At 44.4% G+C, this 14,785-nt stretch overlaps 1 protein-coding gene across 1 annotated transcript in view; it reads left to right on the top strand.

The window, feature by feature from the left end:
• Window positions 1-9,191, top strand: part of HS6ST3 (heparan sulfate 6-O-sulfotransferase 3) — a 323,738-nt gene extending 314,547 nt beyond the window's left edge. The window contains exon 2 of the mRNA XM_075423890.1: window positions 3,317-9,191. Within this exon, the coding sequence (XP_075280005.1) occupies window positions 3,317-4,022 (706 nt within the window). The 3' untranslated portion in view covers window positions 4,023-9,191. The remainder of the gene's footprint in view (window positions 1-3,316) is intronic.
• Window positions 9,192-14,785: the final 5,594 nt, after the last annotated feature.

Genomic DNA, 14,785 nt, shown 5'->3' on the forward strand with positions numbered 1-14,785 from the left:
GAAAGGGGAGACCACTATCCCCAGGTTCATATTTTAATGAACAACTTCTTTTCTTTATTATGAGCCCACTCCTCAGCCGTTCCTAGTGTGATTGAACATTATGTATTTGGCACCAAGAGCTCTGAAATGCTGCTGTATTTAATCCATAAACGTCAACATTTGAGAACAATTTCCTAAGATAATTTTTATCATTTTCCAACTGAAACAAATGTGCATGACCTATGTATCTTTACTTATATCATTGTTCTAGAGACATGACATCCTGAAAGAAAAAACTGTGCCACAACTGCTGCGCAGCATCCCCCGGTCCTCTGTGTAGCATTGTAACAGTGTCAGCTGGACAGTGCCCGGGATCAGGTGGAAGGAACCTTCAGGTCTTCCAACCTCAGACTGGTTAAAAGGGTGACGCAGAGTCACCAACAGAAGGTTAAACAGAAGGATGTAAACTGAATGTAGAGGGGATGGCTGCACTCATTAGTGCCTCGGAAAGTAAATGTGCGTCAGACTGCTGTTAAAGGTTGTCTGCCAGATGAAGCAGCCATGCAGTTGATAACACAAGAAGGCAATACTCTGAGAGATGCACAAACCAAAAGCAAATTAGTCAGGATAGTGAACACCGATGCAGAAGTCAGGTAGTCAGAAGGAGGAGCAGTAACAGACTGGCGAAAGTTTCTTGCCCAGTCTGCAGAAGGGAAGCTGCGGATGTTGTACAAAGACGCGCTGTTCTCATTTCCCTGCATTTGCTTTGTGCTCCTGTTTATTGCACATGAAACACATTTACATATCCAGGGATGAAATGGAAATGATTGATGCAAAGGAGGTATTTTTGTTAATTGTTGTTGCTCTGAGTCATGCCTGACTGGGACTGCTGGAGATGGGTGAGGAAAGGCAGAACTATTATTAGAGGTATAAATAATTGTTAAGAGCCACTTTTAAACCTGTCTGTTACCACATATCAACATCTAAAATTATCCAAAGAGGGGAGGGGCAGCAATACAAGGACTAAGCCAAGTCTCTGTCAACGTAGATGTTGGCAACTGCCTCTGAATCTTTGTCCGTTTTATTTAATTTCTGCTCCCTTGGAGCTTCAGTCACTTTCTGTCACAACCCTGTCGATGCCTGCTGGATGTTGCAACAGCAGTGTCTTCCACTCAGAGCTGATGGGCGTTTGAGAGTTGGGCTGCTTTATCTACACAATACTTGTGAAATGCCTCCACTTTTTGTCCTGTTAGCTGGAAAGCGATTCTTAATGTGCTCTCATGCACGCAAGGTACAGCCAAGACGAGATGAGCATCCAATTTGAGAAGGGAAAGCTGTACTTGAAGTGCTTAAAGACAGTGCTTTTCGCAGTGTAGCTGTACTGCAGAGCACACAGGAGGATTTCTTGTCCTTCCCACTCTGCAGGAGTAGAAAAGGGATTTTAGAAATATCTGTCTATGAATGATTGCGTGGTCCTTGGGCTCACCATTGATGTGGGCTGTGTAAGTAACTGAAGTGGATCAAAACAGCTGAAGTGCCGTTTGGCCATGTGTGAGCAGCTGCCAGAAAACCCAAGCTCCAAATGATTTGGGAAATACCGTCCTTCAGAGTATCATCTAATGCTAACACAAATCATGGCTCCCAATACAAGTGATAATGAAAATACATCCATGTCATTCCCTGGTTTATATCCTTCTACCTGTAACCCTTCTGCTGTGAAATAATTCTTGAGAGAGTTATTTCCATTAGATAGCAGTTCAAGAAATGATTCTGTGGCAGAACATAGTCCGTTGTTTGGCCTCATAACCTTATTCCAGAAAATATATTCTAGATCCCATAGGTGGAGAACTCAGAATTAATAAGAACAAAGCATTCAGCCCTGTTTCCTTCTGCTTTGTCTGCACTGGGGAATATATCTGCATTCTTAGGAATCTGTGGGGAAATACCTGTTTTTTATGAGAAACCTGAGGTTTATGAAGAAGTTACGGGGATTTTTTAGTGGCAGAAAATGGGTGATATCTGAAAAATAAAGGTAATTGTCTCAGTGATTGGTGGCAATTTTAAGATTTTTCATTTAACTGGAGCTAGTTCTTGTGTGAGATGACCCTCACAAAGTATTGGTTTGCTTACAGGGTAGCATGTCTGCAGCAAGCTTACCTGCTGCGTACTTGCTTCATACTTCTCTAGGCTTAAAAAAGAGTACTGAGATCAGACTTTTCTTAACAAATCTTCGGGCTCATGATTTATTAATGTATTGTTTGCAGTCAGATGAGTCATGCAAACTCATGAGCCTATTTTTGTACCAGACCATGTGTTAATTTTAGTCAGGAATCTTCTGCTGGTTATTCCATCTGACAGAAACCATAAGTATTTGGGGTTTGCTCTGTCTTTATGGTATCACCCTGTAATTCAGGTGAGTTGTTATTGAATAAAACATTTCTCAGTAAAAATCCTCAATCTGTGAAAGCCTGCTTGAAGTGCACTCAATTGCAGTCCATTTCAGATTGCCATAAATAGATGTACAAACTGAATTCAATAGCTAAAAGATGAACTGACAATGTGAGTTCTGCAGTTATTTGCTGTATTTCAAATCCATATTTCTTGGTGTCTCTTTTGTATTCTTGACAGGTGAGGTTGAATAATGATAATCTTTATATCAACAAACACTTTTGTACTACACAATTATAACAAATTTCAATCAAGCACTTGTCTAAAATTAAGTTAATTCTATGAATAGATTTTGGATCTCTCATTATCTTCACTCCAACCCATTTAATAATAGGGTTCTTCTTAAGTAGGTGGCTCGTGACAGTCTTCCACATGGTGTTATGTTTAGCTCTTGCAGCATCCACGTGAAATTGCTCATGCTTCTCTTCTGTTCTGACCAAGCGCTGTATGGATTATCATCTTGTGCATCTTGTGCAACATGCATCCCTCAGTCCAGAAGAGAAGTGGCAAGATTCTATAAAACTCTTTTCCCGCTGTTTCTGATATTACTGAAGGTTAGCATTTCAAAGCAGAGGGGAGTACACTCCATTTAATTGACTTGTACATAAAGTAACTACAACTGAACAGTTGACAGGTCAAAGTAATTCCATTTCTCTGATAGCTGCTTGTTTCCTTTCATCTCTCTCTTTCTCCCAATTTACCTTGTATTTTACTCACAGTATTTATGAAGCTTTAAGCTTTTTACTGTCTCAGAAGTAGTCACTTAAAGAGCCTACATTATGCAGGAAAAAGTGAAGGAGGAGGTGGCGGTGGCTGGTAGTCGTTTTACTGGAGAACAGAAAAGTGAAATCCACTGAATCTTAAAACTGTGCTTAATGATATGTTTCAGGAACTTCTATTACATCACGATGCTGAGGGATCCGGTGTCACGGTACTTGAGTGAATGGAAGCATGTCCAGAGGGGTGCTACGTGGAAAACTTCCCTTCATATGTGCGATGGAAGAAGCCCGACGCCAGACGAGCTGCCTACCTGTTACGAAGGAGATGACTGGTCTGGAGTCAGCTTACAGGAATTCATGGATTGTAGCTACAACTTGGCCAACAACCGCCAGGTGCGCATGCTGGCAGACCTCAGCCTGGTGGGATGCTACAACTTGACTTTTATGAATGAGAGCGAGAGAAATATGATTCTTCTCCAAAGCGCCAAGAACAATCTGAAAAACATGGCCTTCTTTGGCCTCACGGAATTTCAGAGGAAAACGCAGTATCTCTTTGAGAGGACATTCAACCTGAAATTCATTTCCCCATTCACCCAATTCAACGTTACACGGGCCTCCAATGTGGACATTGATGAGGATGTGCGGCAACGGATAGAGGAGCTGAATTTCTTGGACATGCAGCTTTACGAATACGCGAAGGACCTGTTCCTGCAGCGCTTCCAGTTCTCCAAGCAAGAGGAGCATCAGAAGAACCGGCTAAAGAGGCGAGAGGAGCGGCGGCTGCTGCGAGAACAGAGAGCTCACCAGTGGTCAAGGGAAGAGGCAGCAGAAGTAGCTGTTACCGAAGATTATAACAGTCAGGTAGCGAGGTGGTGATGCTCCTCCGTCTTGACTACCTGATGAGAGGATCAGAGAGTTTGTACAACTTGGCTGCCTGGGAATTAACCAAGGAAGGCCTACCACTTCGGTAAACAAGACCCCATCTGACAACTACCCCTCCTTGTCTCAGCTTTTCTTGGTTTCTGCCAGTGAGGAGAATGTATTTTTTTCTCAGTAGGTATTGATTAGTGTTATTAAATGACAGTAGAATAGATTCCTGTCCAAAAATACTTCCTTCAAAGCCCAAAGCTATGAGGATGGGTTGAAGAGAGAGCTATAGCCTTTTCGTTAACAGTGCCCTATACAATCTGAGCTACCAAAACTTGTGCAGACTTCAATGAAAAATTGAAAAAAAAAATGTGTTCAGGTTCCTCTGTGCCGTGAGAGCTGGTTTATTTCATCCTGTCCTTTGCAACTGTAGCACTGTGTGGCTTTCCAGTGAAGGCAATGGAGAAGAGCATATTGCCCTTCAAACATCCGCATGCTGTGTTTTGATTAAGGGAAGAATTTGCTGAGGTGATTCAAAAAGACTTAGGGAATGTGGGATTGGGGCTTCGCTTCTTCTGTTCTGTTAGCCAGCAGTCAGAGATGATTTATAAGTGAAGCGATGGAAGGGGTGGGTGGTGGGGGTGTTTAGCTTATTTCTTCGCAGATGTTGGGAGTGCCAAACCCAGCCAGGTAGCAGCCATCTTTCTGGGTGCGTGTGGAAGGGGAAAGCCTTGACAAATGAGATCCACGCGGCAGATGGGCACATGTCACGGAGATTACCTGGCTGGAGGCAATGAAATCAGCCTTCGCATTCACAAAAGGTGAAGAGAGGCCAAGCAAACTACAGGGAAGAGGAGAGAGAGAGCAGGAAAAGCTTAAATATTAGTGTGACATTTTCCAGATTTGCTGTAAAAGCCTGGAGATACACTGTCTATGGAGGTAGGCAGGTTTATGATATTGTCTATTAAAATACATTGATGCCAAGTGAATACAATTTAAATTGGTTTTCTCTCTAACTACAGTAGTGGCTAGAAAAAGAATCAGCTTTTGTTTTTATAGGATACATAATGGATATGTGGAAAGTCTTGATATTTATTACTCTGTATGAAGATTCTTTGTAAATTTGTTGTTTTCATGATGAGAGATCTATATCTGTTTTTCTTCCTTGTCTAGAAAAAAATTCAATGGGTTCTTCCGCCACGTGTTACTTTCTTGTGGCTAAAACGCATCTATTTATTCCAAGATTTTATGTTGTTCCATTCATAATAGTGACATTTTAAAGGGGGTCCTGTGCACCACAGATCTTTTGAGAGAGTTTTTTTCCTTCTTCTTCTAGCATAAATGTAAAGCATTAGGAGGAAATTTCTCTAAGTGCCTCAACGTGGCTGCTAAATCAAGATGCTGAAAGTATATTCTTGCATGCATGAATGGCTTTTACCTTACAGATTTACTAATTAGAGATACCAGAGTACCTGATGTGGATGCACATTTCTCATTTGTTTTCAAAATTCAAGGTTTTTATCCAGTCAGTAAAAAAATAATGTGTTACAGGAAAAAAGAGGCTGAATCTGAAAATTTGTCCCTTCATTTCTGAGTCTGGTGTTTTTCAGTGCATGCTGTATCTTCTTTTCTTCTGACAATGCTATTGCTGCTTATCTATGCACAATATCAAAAATATGATCTAACGATCCTGTTGAGAGTTAATGCATACAATGATACATTAAAGATGGAATGTCATAACGGCTATTAAGAAGTGAAGAAGGCTACCAGGGTGATGCTTGATTATCAATGTAGTTTATTATCAATATGCTGCTTTATGCCTGATTATCAATGTGCTATGTTTGGGGTGAGTAGACGTGTTTTTTGGTCTGTAATACCCGTTCTGCTGGTGGATCATGTGCATCTCCTTCCACCTCCGCATTCAGAAGGAAGAACACAGGACTGCAGATCGTTATTCTCCTGGCCAAGCGTGGGATGTCTGCCTTAGTGAAGAACGAGGAGCTGTGCACATTCCCTGGACGGTACTGCTTGGATCGCTGTCGCCTGGAAAAGGCGCTCAGACACCTCACTCACATATGGAAAACTACCTTCAGAGATCTAAATTGACATGTTTACAGCCCAGGACTGAAGCTCACTCTGCGTGTCCTGGCTGCAGGGCGGCGAGGCCATGAAGAGCTAAGCCTGACCCGGTATTATCGCACATTATTAATTGGCAGTGAGCTGCTGTCTTGTCCGCCATCACCGGCGCTCCAGGCTGGGCTGGCCCTGGCCCTGCAGAGGGAAGGAGCTTGCTGGCTGGTGAGGCAGGGATGGCGGGGATCTGCTGCATCTCCCTGTACCGGGGCCCGATGCTGCATCTCCTCCTGTGCCGCAGACCCCGCAGCAAGAGAGGGGAAGGATGCCTTTGGCACCTGATGCGCTGCATCCGGGATTTGCAGGAGTGCTGCTTGCTCCCATGAGCGCAGGGAGCTGGGGATGCTGGGGGGGCCCAGAAGGACCCCATGGGCAGAGAGGCAGAGGCATGGCGGGCAGTGGTGCAGGGCATGCGGGAGAGGCAGGGCTGGCAGGAGGCAGGGTGCATGAGGGCAAAGATGTAAGGCCAAATTCACGTTAAGGAGGAAGAGAAGCGAGGAAGTAGAATCAGTCCCAGCCTGTCTCTTGCCGTAAAGCATCCCTTCTTTTTCCTCCTGAGCACAAAAGCAGGGTCCCCTTCCTTGTGTCCCTGTCTCTTTCCCCAGCAGGCCACCTCTCCACACTGCTCGAGGCTGTGGGGGCCTCATTCTTCATTTAGAAAATGCAGCGTTACCTTTTCAGGGGAGAGGAAAGGGAGCTCAGAAATTGTTCCCTGCAGCCTCACCAGTGACTGTAAGTATCAGTCTGAGCTGTCTAAGCACACCAGCCCTTCTCCAGGCTATCCCTTCTGCCTGACACAAAACAAAGCCTAATGAGGAAAATCAAAGCAGTCTTTGGGTGGTTTACAGTAGCTTTAATAGTTTGGCAATACCTGAATGCCATGCCTAACCTTTTCATGAGTCATTTCCCAGGAGCCAAGATTAGGGTCCTGAAGAGCTGCTAATGTGCTGTAGCATCTCCGTTAAGGGAATTTGCCTTAAGGCTTGGGATTTAGTTAAAATTGAAGTGGGTTTGTTGTTTTTTTTTTCCCTGGGAGCCTGTGTAGCAGATAGCCCTGGTTCTGCAGGAGCAGTTGAGGTGGGGGGCAGCCGGCGGTCGAGACCTTGCCCATGGGACTGAAGGACCTGGCACCTGCTTCCCCAAATCCAGCAGCAGATCCAGGGAACTTGCTGCGCCAACAGTGCTTAGCAGAATCTCCTGGCACATGACAAATAAAACAGTCTGGAAATACTTTCAGGCTGACTTCTAAGACACAGGCTTGCAGCTTTTTACCCCTTGGGCGTTGCGCCCGAAATAATGTAACGCAAAAGCAAAATAAAAGCTTTGGTTCATATCTCTGTTACTCCAGGTTTTCGTTGCTCTTGACAGCACGGACTTCACTGTAATTACACGGGCTTGTATAAGATCTGAGCACAGTGTGTTTCTTTCAAAACCTTCTTAAGCAGCAACGCTATAGGATTTCTGTCCATCTTCCTGGCATTATTTTTTTGCTTAAACAAGGCAATTTGGCTTCTGCTGCTGTGGTGCTGAAACAAATCTCATTCTTCTGTAATGGAGATGTACTTGCTAATCTCTCCCATCAGGTCCTCAGCACTGGCTGCCTGTTCCAGTGTAATTCACTGTAGGCTTGGAGCAGACAGAGAAACATGCTGTGTCATTAAAACTGGTTCCTGGTAATTCAGTGTCTAGTCCAAGAACTCAGCCTGTTGCCTATGGGCCATACTTTATTAAGGGATGAAAATTTGTCCTCTCTTCCCCACTCATCAGTGCTAACAATAAGAACTGTTCTCACCATGGGGAAAGAAAAAACCACCGTTTCTGATGCTGGGTATTCTTCACTGAAGTTGTGTTAACAGTGAGGCTGCGATAGCCTTGCTACGGCTTCTACCCAATATGCGGTAGTTACTTGCCGTTCACTAAAAACAGGAGTAGAGAACAAAAAAGTGATGGAAGTCAGATCCAGAGACAACCTTCCTAACTGCAGCATATCCATTCAACCAAACCAAGTGGCAGATCACATCACCTTTGCATCTGGAGGTGTTTCAGATTTGTCATCCACTACTAAAGCGGGAGGTTTCTCCAGATGGCCTTCCCGTTAGCACATGCTTCCTTCTGTGCTGGTGGGTTCTTCTTTCCCACCTGCCCTCTTGTATCAGGTATCAGTGCTGATGTTATAGAATTTGTCTCATTGACACTTTTTTTTTCTCTCTGCTGCTGTTCCCCTGATATCTGTGCAATTTTTTTTTTTTTTTTTTTTTTGTCTGAGATAAGGATTATCTTGTTTCCAGGCTGGTGGAGACTACCCTGTACGAGACGAACAATCACAATAAAGTCATTCTGCTGGAGTAGATTACTGTATCCTCCCTACCTGTGGCAAAAGCATACTCGGAAAAGGTACCCAGTTTGCACTGAAACACTTCTTTCAGTTTGGTTCTTGTAATACTTTCTTTGTTGATATTTTGTGGAAGGAAATGGGTTCCATAGCCTACAATTTCCTTGGCTTTCTTCTTGGCCATATCACTAGCTCTATGATTTCAAATAAATGTTGGAAGTGAAAAAAAATTAAGAGTTCCCATCAGTTGCCATATTTAAGATGAAAGGGTAATTTAATAGTCTGTAAATTACTTTATTCTTTAGGAATTTTCCTTCTGTTTATGTGCAATAATGTGTGTGAACTCTGCTACTAAGAGATTGTATTGTGAGTAACATATCTACTTTTATTCCTATTTACAAGATAGTTCATAGACCTAGGGATTTTTGTTGATGTAAAGCACAATTTAATGAATTATTTAATGTGTTTAACCATTGTGATGTCAAAACCAATTGTTTTCATATATTTATTTGTTGGTGGTTTTCTGTAAAATGATGCTCATTAAGAAATCTGTTAAAAATGAAGAAGTTTTGTTGGATATTGTTGGGTCCATGAATTACTTATGAGCAACAAATAAACATTGTTTGCGTTTTTGAAACACTAAAGGTTCCATCTTATCTACATAGCCATAAAAATGAGTAAAAATGCTTCTGTTGGGCAGGTTTCAAGCATTAATAAAGATCTGCTGCGACCCTGATTATGGTTTTTTTAACATAATGTACATGGAGGAGAAGCATGTTGATATTACTTACTATTTAATTATGTTGGGGCCCAATATCAGATCTTTTAATTCCAGTTGACTTTGGTGGGCTTTATCTCAAATTGAATTAAGACAGGAGAATCGAGACTTGAATAGTCACCAGCACTAATTTAAGTGACCCCAGTGTCAGAATTTCCATACTTGGAATTAAGACTTCAGTATGCAAATAGTGGTAGTGAATTCATTGGATTTCATTTCTACTCCAGCGGCACTGAGGACGAGTCCAAACTGTGAGCCAAATCTTGTGAGCTGCTGCGGGGAAGGATGAGAAGTTGCAGTCTGTTGCCACGCCGTTAGCCTCGTGTGCATGTCCTGCTGCCTTCTGAGGTTGCGTGGACCTCGGGAGGAGCTGACTGCTTATCCAGCTGTACTGTTTCATGTATGTGCATGAACACAGTGAACTAGGACAGGGATGGGAGCGTGAAGGAGCATGGATAGACTTGAGTGAGGAGGAAACACTGACCTCTCTTTTACAGAGTAACTGGGGCCCTCCATTAGGTCTGCTCCTTCCAAGAATAGTGCAGGCCCCTGTTCTCTTTTATCAGACCAAAACTGCTTCACATTTCTCGATTTTCCTAACAACAAGCCTTGCAGACGTGACGGAGTGACCCCGACCCACCCCTTTTTGATCACAGTTGGCTGACCTCTGCTAAGTGCTGTGAAAAGCTGTATTAATGGCAAAATATATATATATATAGTCTGTATGAGAAATGACTCTTGGGATGCAACAAAGACAGCATTTGATGAGGGTGGCAGAAGAAAGGAAGCTCTCAAAGGTTCTGGTTAGCTTTATTTCCCTAATTGTTCTTCACAGCACCTTAGACACAAACATTTGGGGGTATCACTTGAGACAATCTGCAAGCTGAGGGTCCGTCATCATCACCAGTTGTGAGCACCAAATTAAATGCACTGCAGGGCAGGGTGAGTGCTGGAGGAACAAAATGAACGTTGGTACATTTCTGGGCCCGGCACTCTGGTGAAAGCAGTTATGAAGAAGGGGCAGCAAGATGGTAAATGAAATAAATGTCTGTATTGCTGATAAATATTACTATATAATGAAAGAAGAAATGGATTTTGCCACCAGAAGACGGATAGTTTTTTTCCACGTACATGGTTACTTTTCAAGAAATACCCCAGCAAATTGTACTGTAATGCGCATTTTATGGCACAGTTAAAAGCAAGAGTGAGACTCAGCATTGCTGGACTGTATTACGTACGGTTGGAGAAAGGCTTTGATTTTTCAGATTTCATTCACATTCATTTCTATTTTAGCTACAGAGGCTATACAAGGTGTGACACCTTTCAGCATTTCCTAAGAAATGTGCGAGTATGCCGCTAAAATTCCAAATATGAGCAAGGGAGAACAGACAATACGGAGGTAAGTCAATGACATAAACCCTACTGTCCTGTAAAAGCACAGAGTGGAGTGATGAGAATAAAGAAGGTCTGCCCTGCTCAGACAAGGGGGCTGCTGTGGGAGTTTGTCCGCTGGGTAAGCAGCTCGGAGCTTCACTGTGACACGCAGTGGGTGAGATTCCCTTCACATAAGCAGAGATCAGCTGGCAGCCAACCTCCTCGTGCAACCACTGGGCACCTCCTTACAGGCAGTGGACGCAAACACACTTTCAGGGCACGTGCGTCTGGCCTGCTTTAGATATTTGCAATGGTGTAAGAAGAATTTCATCCCAGAAATGACTCCTTCCCATCTCTGTAAACAGGGGGAAAAGAATCCCCAAATGTACTTTAGAGGAGGTAAAGCCTGAGCCGTGAAAGAAGATGAGGGGGCAGCACTTCACTTTTGGAAAGACTGCACTTGAAATGGAAGTAAAGCTTCCAAGTGGATAGGTCTTGAGACATCTGAAGACACTACGTAGACCAGAGGGGGACAATTAAGGATCAAGAGAGCTGATCTGGGGACCCTCTGTGCAAAGATGATGATCGAAACCACTGTAATGAGTGAGATAGCAAAGAAATAGGAGAAAGTGGGGAGGTGAGTGAGCATCAGAGAGACAAAGAGACACCCACTGCAAAAGGCATGTGTGGGTGTGAAGATCCCCTGAAAAATCTGCTTAGCTATGCAAATGTCAAGGAAATAATAGGCAGCCGATTTTGGTGGATTTCTGTCTTACTCAGAAATATTTATATTGAGTATTTAATGTATCCTCAGGCCCAGCATCTCAAGACAGGGTCTGTGGGGTCATACGAAACTGCCCGTGCCCTGCTGGGTCTGCAGGCACGGTCACCCAGCAGTCCCTCTGGGATTTCACTTCCATGGTGTGACATCCAAGTGGCAACCAAGAAGCCCTCTATTGCCACACAGACACGCAGAGAGCAAGCGATGTCTCCCTTTGTCTATGGCAAGTCTGGAGTTAGGTTTGCTGCTTCAACTGTGAGATTGGAAATTCGGGACTGGTGATACTTATGATAAGCAGGGATGACGATGTCACAGCTATGGAATTGAGAATGTTTCTGACTAACAGGATGCAGGGATATGCATGCTAATAAATGGCTGGATGTGAAATAGGAAAAGCAAAACAACCCTGGGTGAAATGCATCACCAACAGACCCAAATAAAACTTTATCATTACTATAATTAACATTGCAGTCTGATTGGCCTACAGTTGCATTGTGTTGTGGTCAGGTCAGGATTTCAGCAAAGAGGTCACATGAAAATAAACACTGCTGAGAAAGCATCAAGGTTTTGGAAGACTTTAATGCTGCATAGCTCCAGATGTGGTCCAGGGGAGCAGTGGGATTTCTCCTCCTCACAGAATCACAGAATGGTAGGGGTTGGAAGGGACCTCTGTAGGCCGAAGCAGGGTCATCTACAGCAGGCTGCACAGGACCTTGTGCAGGTGGGTCTCGAATATCTCCAGAGAGGGAGACTCCACAACCTCCCTGGGCAGCCTGTTCCAGGGCTCCGTCACCCTCAGAGTGAAGACGTTCTTCGTCATGTTCAGACGGAACTTCCTGTGCTTCAGTTTGTGCCCATTGCCCCTTGTCCTGTCACTGGGCACTACTGAAGAGAGTCTGGCCCCATCCTCCTGACACCCACCCTGAATGTATTTAGAAGCATTTATAAGGTCCTCTCTCAGCCTTCTCTTCTTCAGGCTGAACAAGCCCAGCTCCCTCAGCCTCTCCTCATAGGAGAGATGCTCCAGTCCCCTCACCATCCTTGTAGCCCTCTGCTGGACTCTCTCCAGTATCTCCTCATCTTTCTTGAACTGGGGAGCCCAGAACTGGACACAGTACTCCTGATGGGGCCTCACTAGGGCAGAGTAGAGGGGAAGGAGAACCTCCCTTGACCTACTGGCCACACTCCCCTTGATGCATCCCAGGATCCCATTGGCTTTCTTGGCAACCAGGGCACGCTGCTAGCTCATGGTCAACCTGTCGTCCACCAGCACTCCCAGGTCCCTCTCCACAGAGCTGCTCTCCAGCAGGTCCGCCCCAAGCCTGTACTGGTGCACGGGGTTGTTCCTCCCCAGGTGCAGGACCCTGCACTTGCCCTTGTTGAACTTCATCAGGTTCCTCTCTGCCCAACTCTCCAGCCTGTCCAGGTCTCGCTGAATGGCAGCACAGCCTGCTGGTGTATCCAATGATACATGAGATACTCATGAGTGACTGAAGGTTGAGAAGTGTGTGTGGATGCTTGTGCCTGTGTGCCCACATGTGCACACACATGCTGTGTCTGTCAAAATGCTGCTGCTGGCCACTTGAGTACAGTTCAGATTGATTCCTACACTCTAGATCCATATGCTTTGGATCGCCAGTCAGAGAGAGCCCAGCCACGCATCTGGCTTTGTTTTGGGGGATGTTCTTATGTCAGGACTAGATATGGAGAAATAGTTCTTCATCCAGCACAACCTGCTGAGAGCGGGAGCTTTTTCTCACTTGCAAGAGTATTGCCAAAAGCTCAACTATCACTTGCTAACATGAGTATGTCCATCCCTGAGATGAAGCCTCGTGAGCTTGCTGGTCTGTCTACTCTTTTTAAATGCTTGCTGGTGGTAGCAAATGGTTTTTCAGAACATTCCAAAGACAGTACTTATCTCAGAGATGAAGGTAGAATAGAAATACTAAACCCCTTCCCCAGTCCCCCACCATTCTTGAGCATGTTGTAGGGTCTGTGTCAATGTCCTCTCAGGCACTAATGCTTCTTACAGTGAATCCCTTCCTCCTCATCAAGCTGCTTTTATGAACCATAGAGCAAGTCTGTATCTCCAGTTATCTTCTTCAAACCTGAGCTGGTCTTGCAGCTTTCCTTCTTTTCTCTCCCTCGCTTTGTGAGTCCCTTTGACTGCTGATGCTCACACAAGTGTGCAGTTCTGTGGCTACCCATGAACCGGGAGCTCTTATTGGGGACGGGGCGGTTTAGGGGTACCCTTGCCCCCTCCAAAGCATCCTGCTCTCCACGCAAAGCATACAAGAACAGATGGGTTAAATGGGAGCTATGGCCACTCCAGCTGTAGTGAGTCATGTGGTGACCAAGACTTTGGGATGTTGCCTCGGCCCTGGCTGTATAGTTCACACAAACATAGGTTTACTCAGGTGTATGTGAGAATTAAATGGCAAATAAATGTGTTTCAATTTATGAAAGGTTTAGATAATTATAGGATGTTTCATCTTCTATTTGGATCAACTGGGCAGCTAGCTCAGCAGATCATGGGCTGAATTTAAACTTTTTCTCCTGGGTCTGAGCCAGGCTTGTCTTTGCCAGTTATTGTTTTAAAGAAGCATCTTTATTTATAAACTCCAAGCATAATTTATCAGTCAACATTGTTTATGCCAGATTTAAACCAAATTAAATAAATCACAAAATGGAATAAGTATCTGAAAGAATGGATACGTAGGAAATATGTACTCCTGGGCAAAATATGCAAACTCATTGAGTCATAATGGTCCCAGGCTTGGGAAATGTAGGCAGTAGTAGAGGGTGATTCATCTCCTGAAATACCTACCTAAACCAGGACATACTAATCTGCCTTTTTATTTCTGTGTACTCCAAAGGGAGGTAAACTGAAGAAGTCTAAAGCAAATGAATAGTGTCTGTAGAATCTAATTTATTTGCTTTGATGCTATGCCCACTGGACGAACCCTGGAGTCCTGCATTCAGCTCTGGAACCCTCAGCACAGGAAAGACATGGACGTGTTTGAGCGGGTCCAGAGAAGGCCACAAAAATGATCCAAGGGCTGGAACACCTCTCCTGTGAGGAAAGCCTGAGAGAGTTGGGGCTGTTCAGCCTGGAGAAGAGAAGGCTGCGGTGAGACCTTACAGCAGCCTTCCAGTACCTGAAGAAGCCTACAAGAAAGCTGGAGAGGGACTTTTTAGAAGGGCTTGTAGTGATAGGACAAGGGGTTAATGGCTTCAAGTTGAATGAGGGTAGGTTTAGATTAGATATAAGGAAGAAATTCTTCACTACAAGGGTGGTGAGGCACTGGAACAGGTTCCCCAGAGGAGCTGTGGATGCCCCTCCCTGGGAGTGTTCAAGGCCAGGTTGGATGGGG

The sequence above is a fragment of the Opisthocomus hoazin genome, chromosome 1 (genome assembly GCF_030867145.1).
Source record: "Opisthocomus hoazin isolate bOpiHoa1 chromosome 1, bOpiHoa1.hap1, whole genome shotgun sequence".
Lineage (NCBI taxonomy): Eukaryota > Metazoa > Chordata > Aves > Opisthocomiformes > Opisthocomidae > Opisthocomus > Opisthocomus hoazin.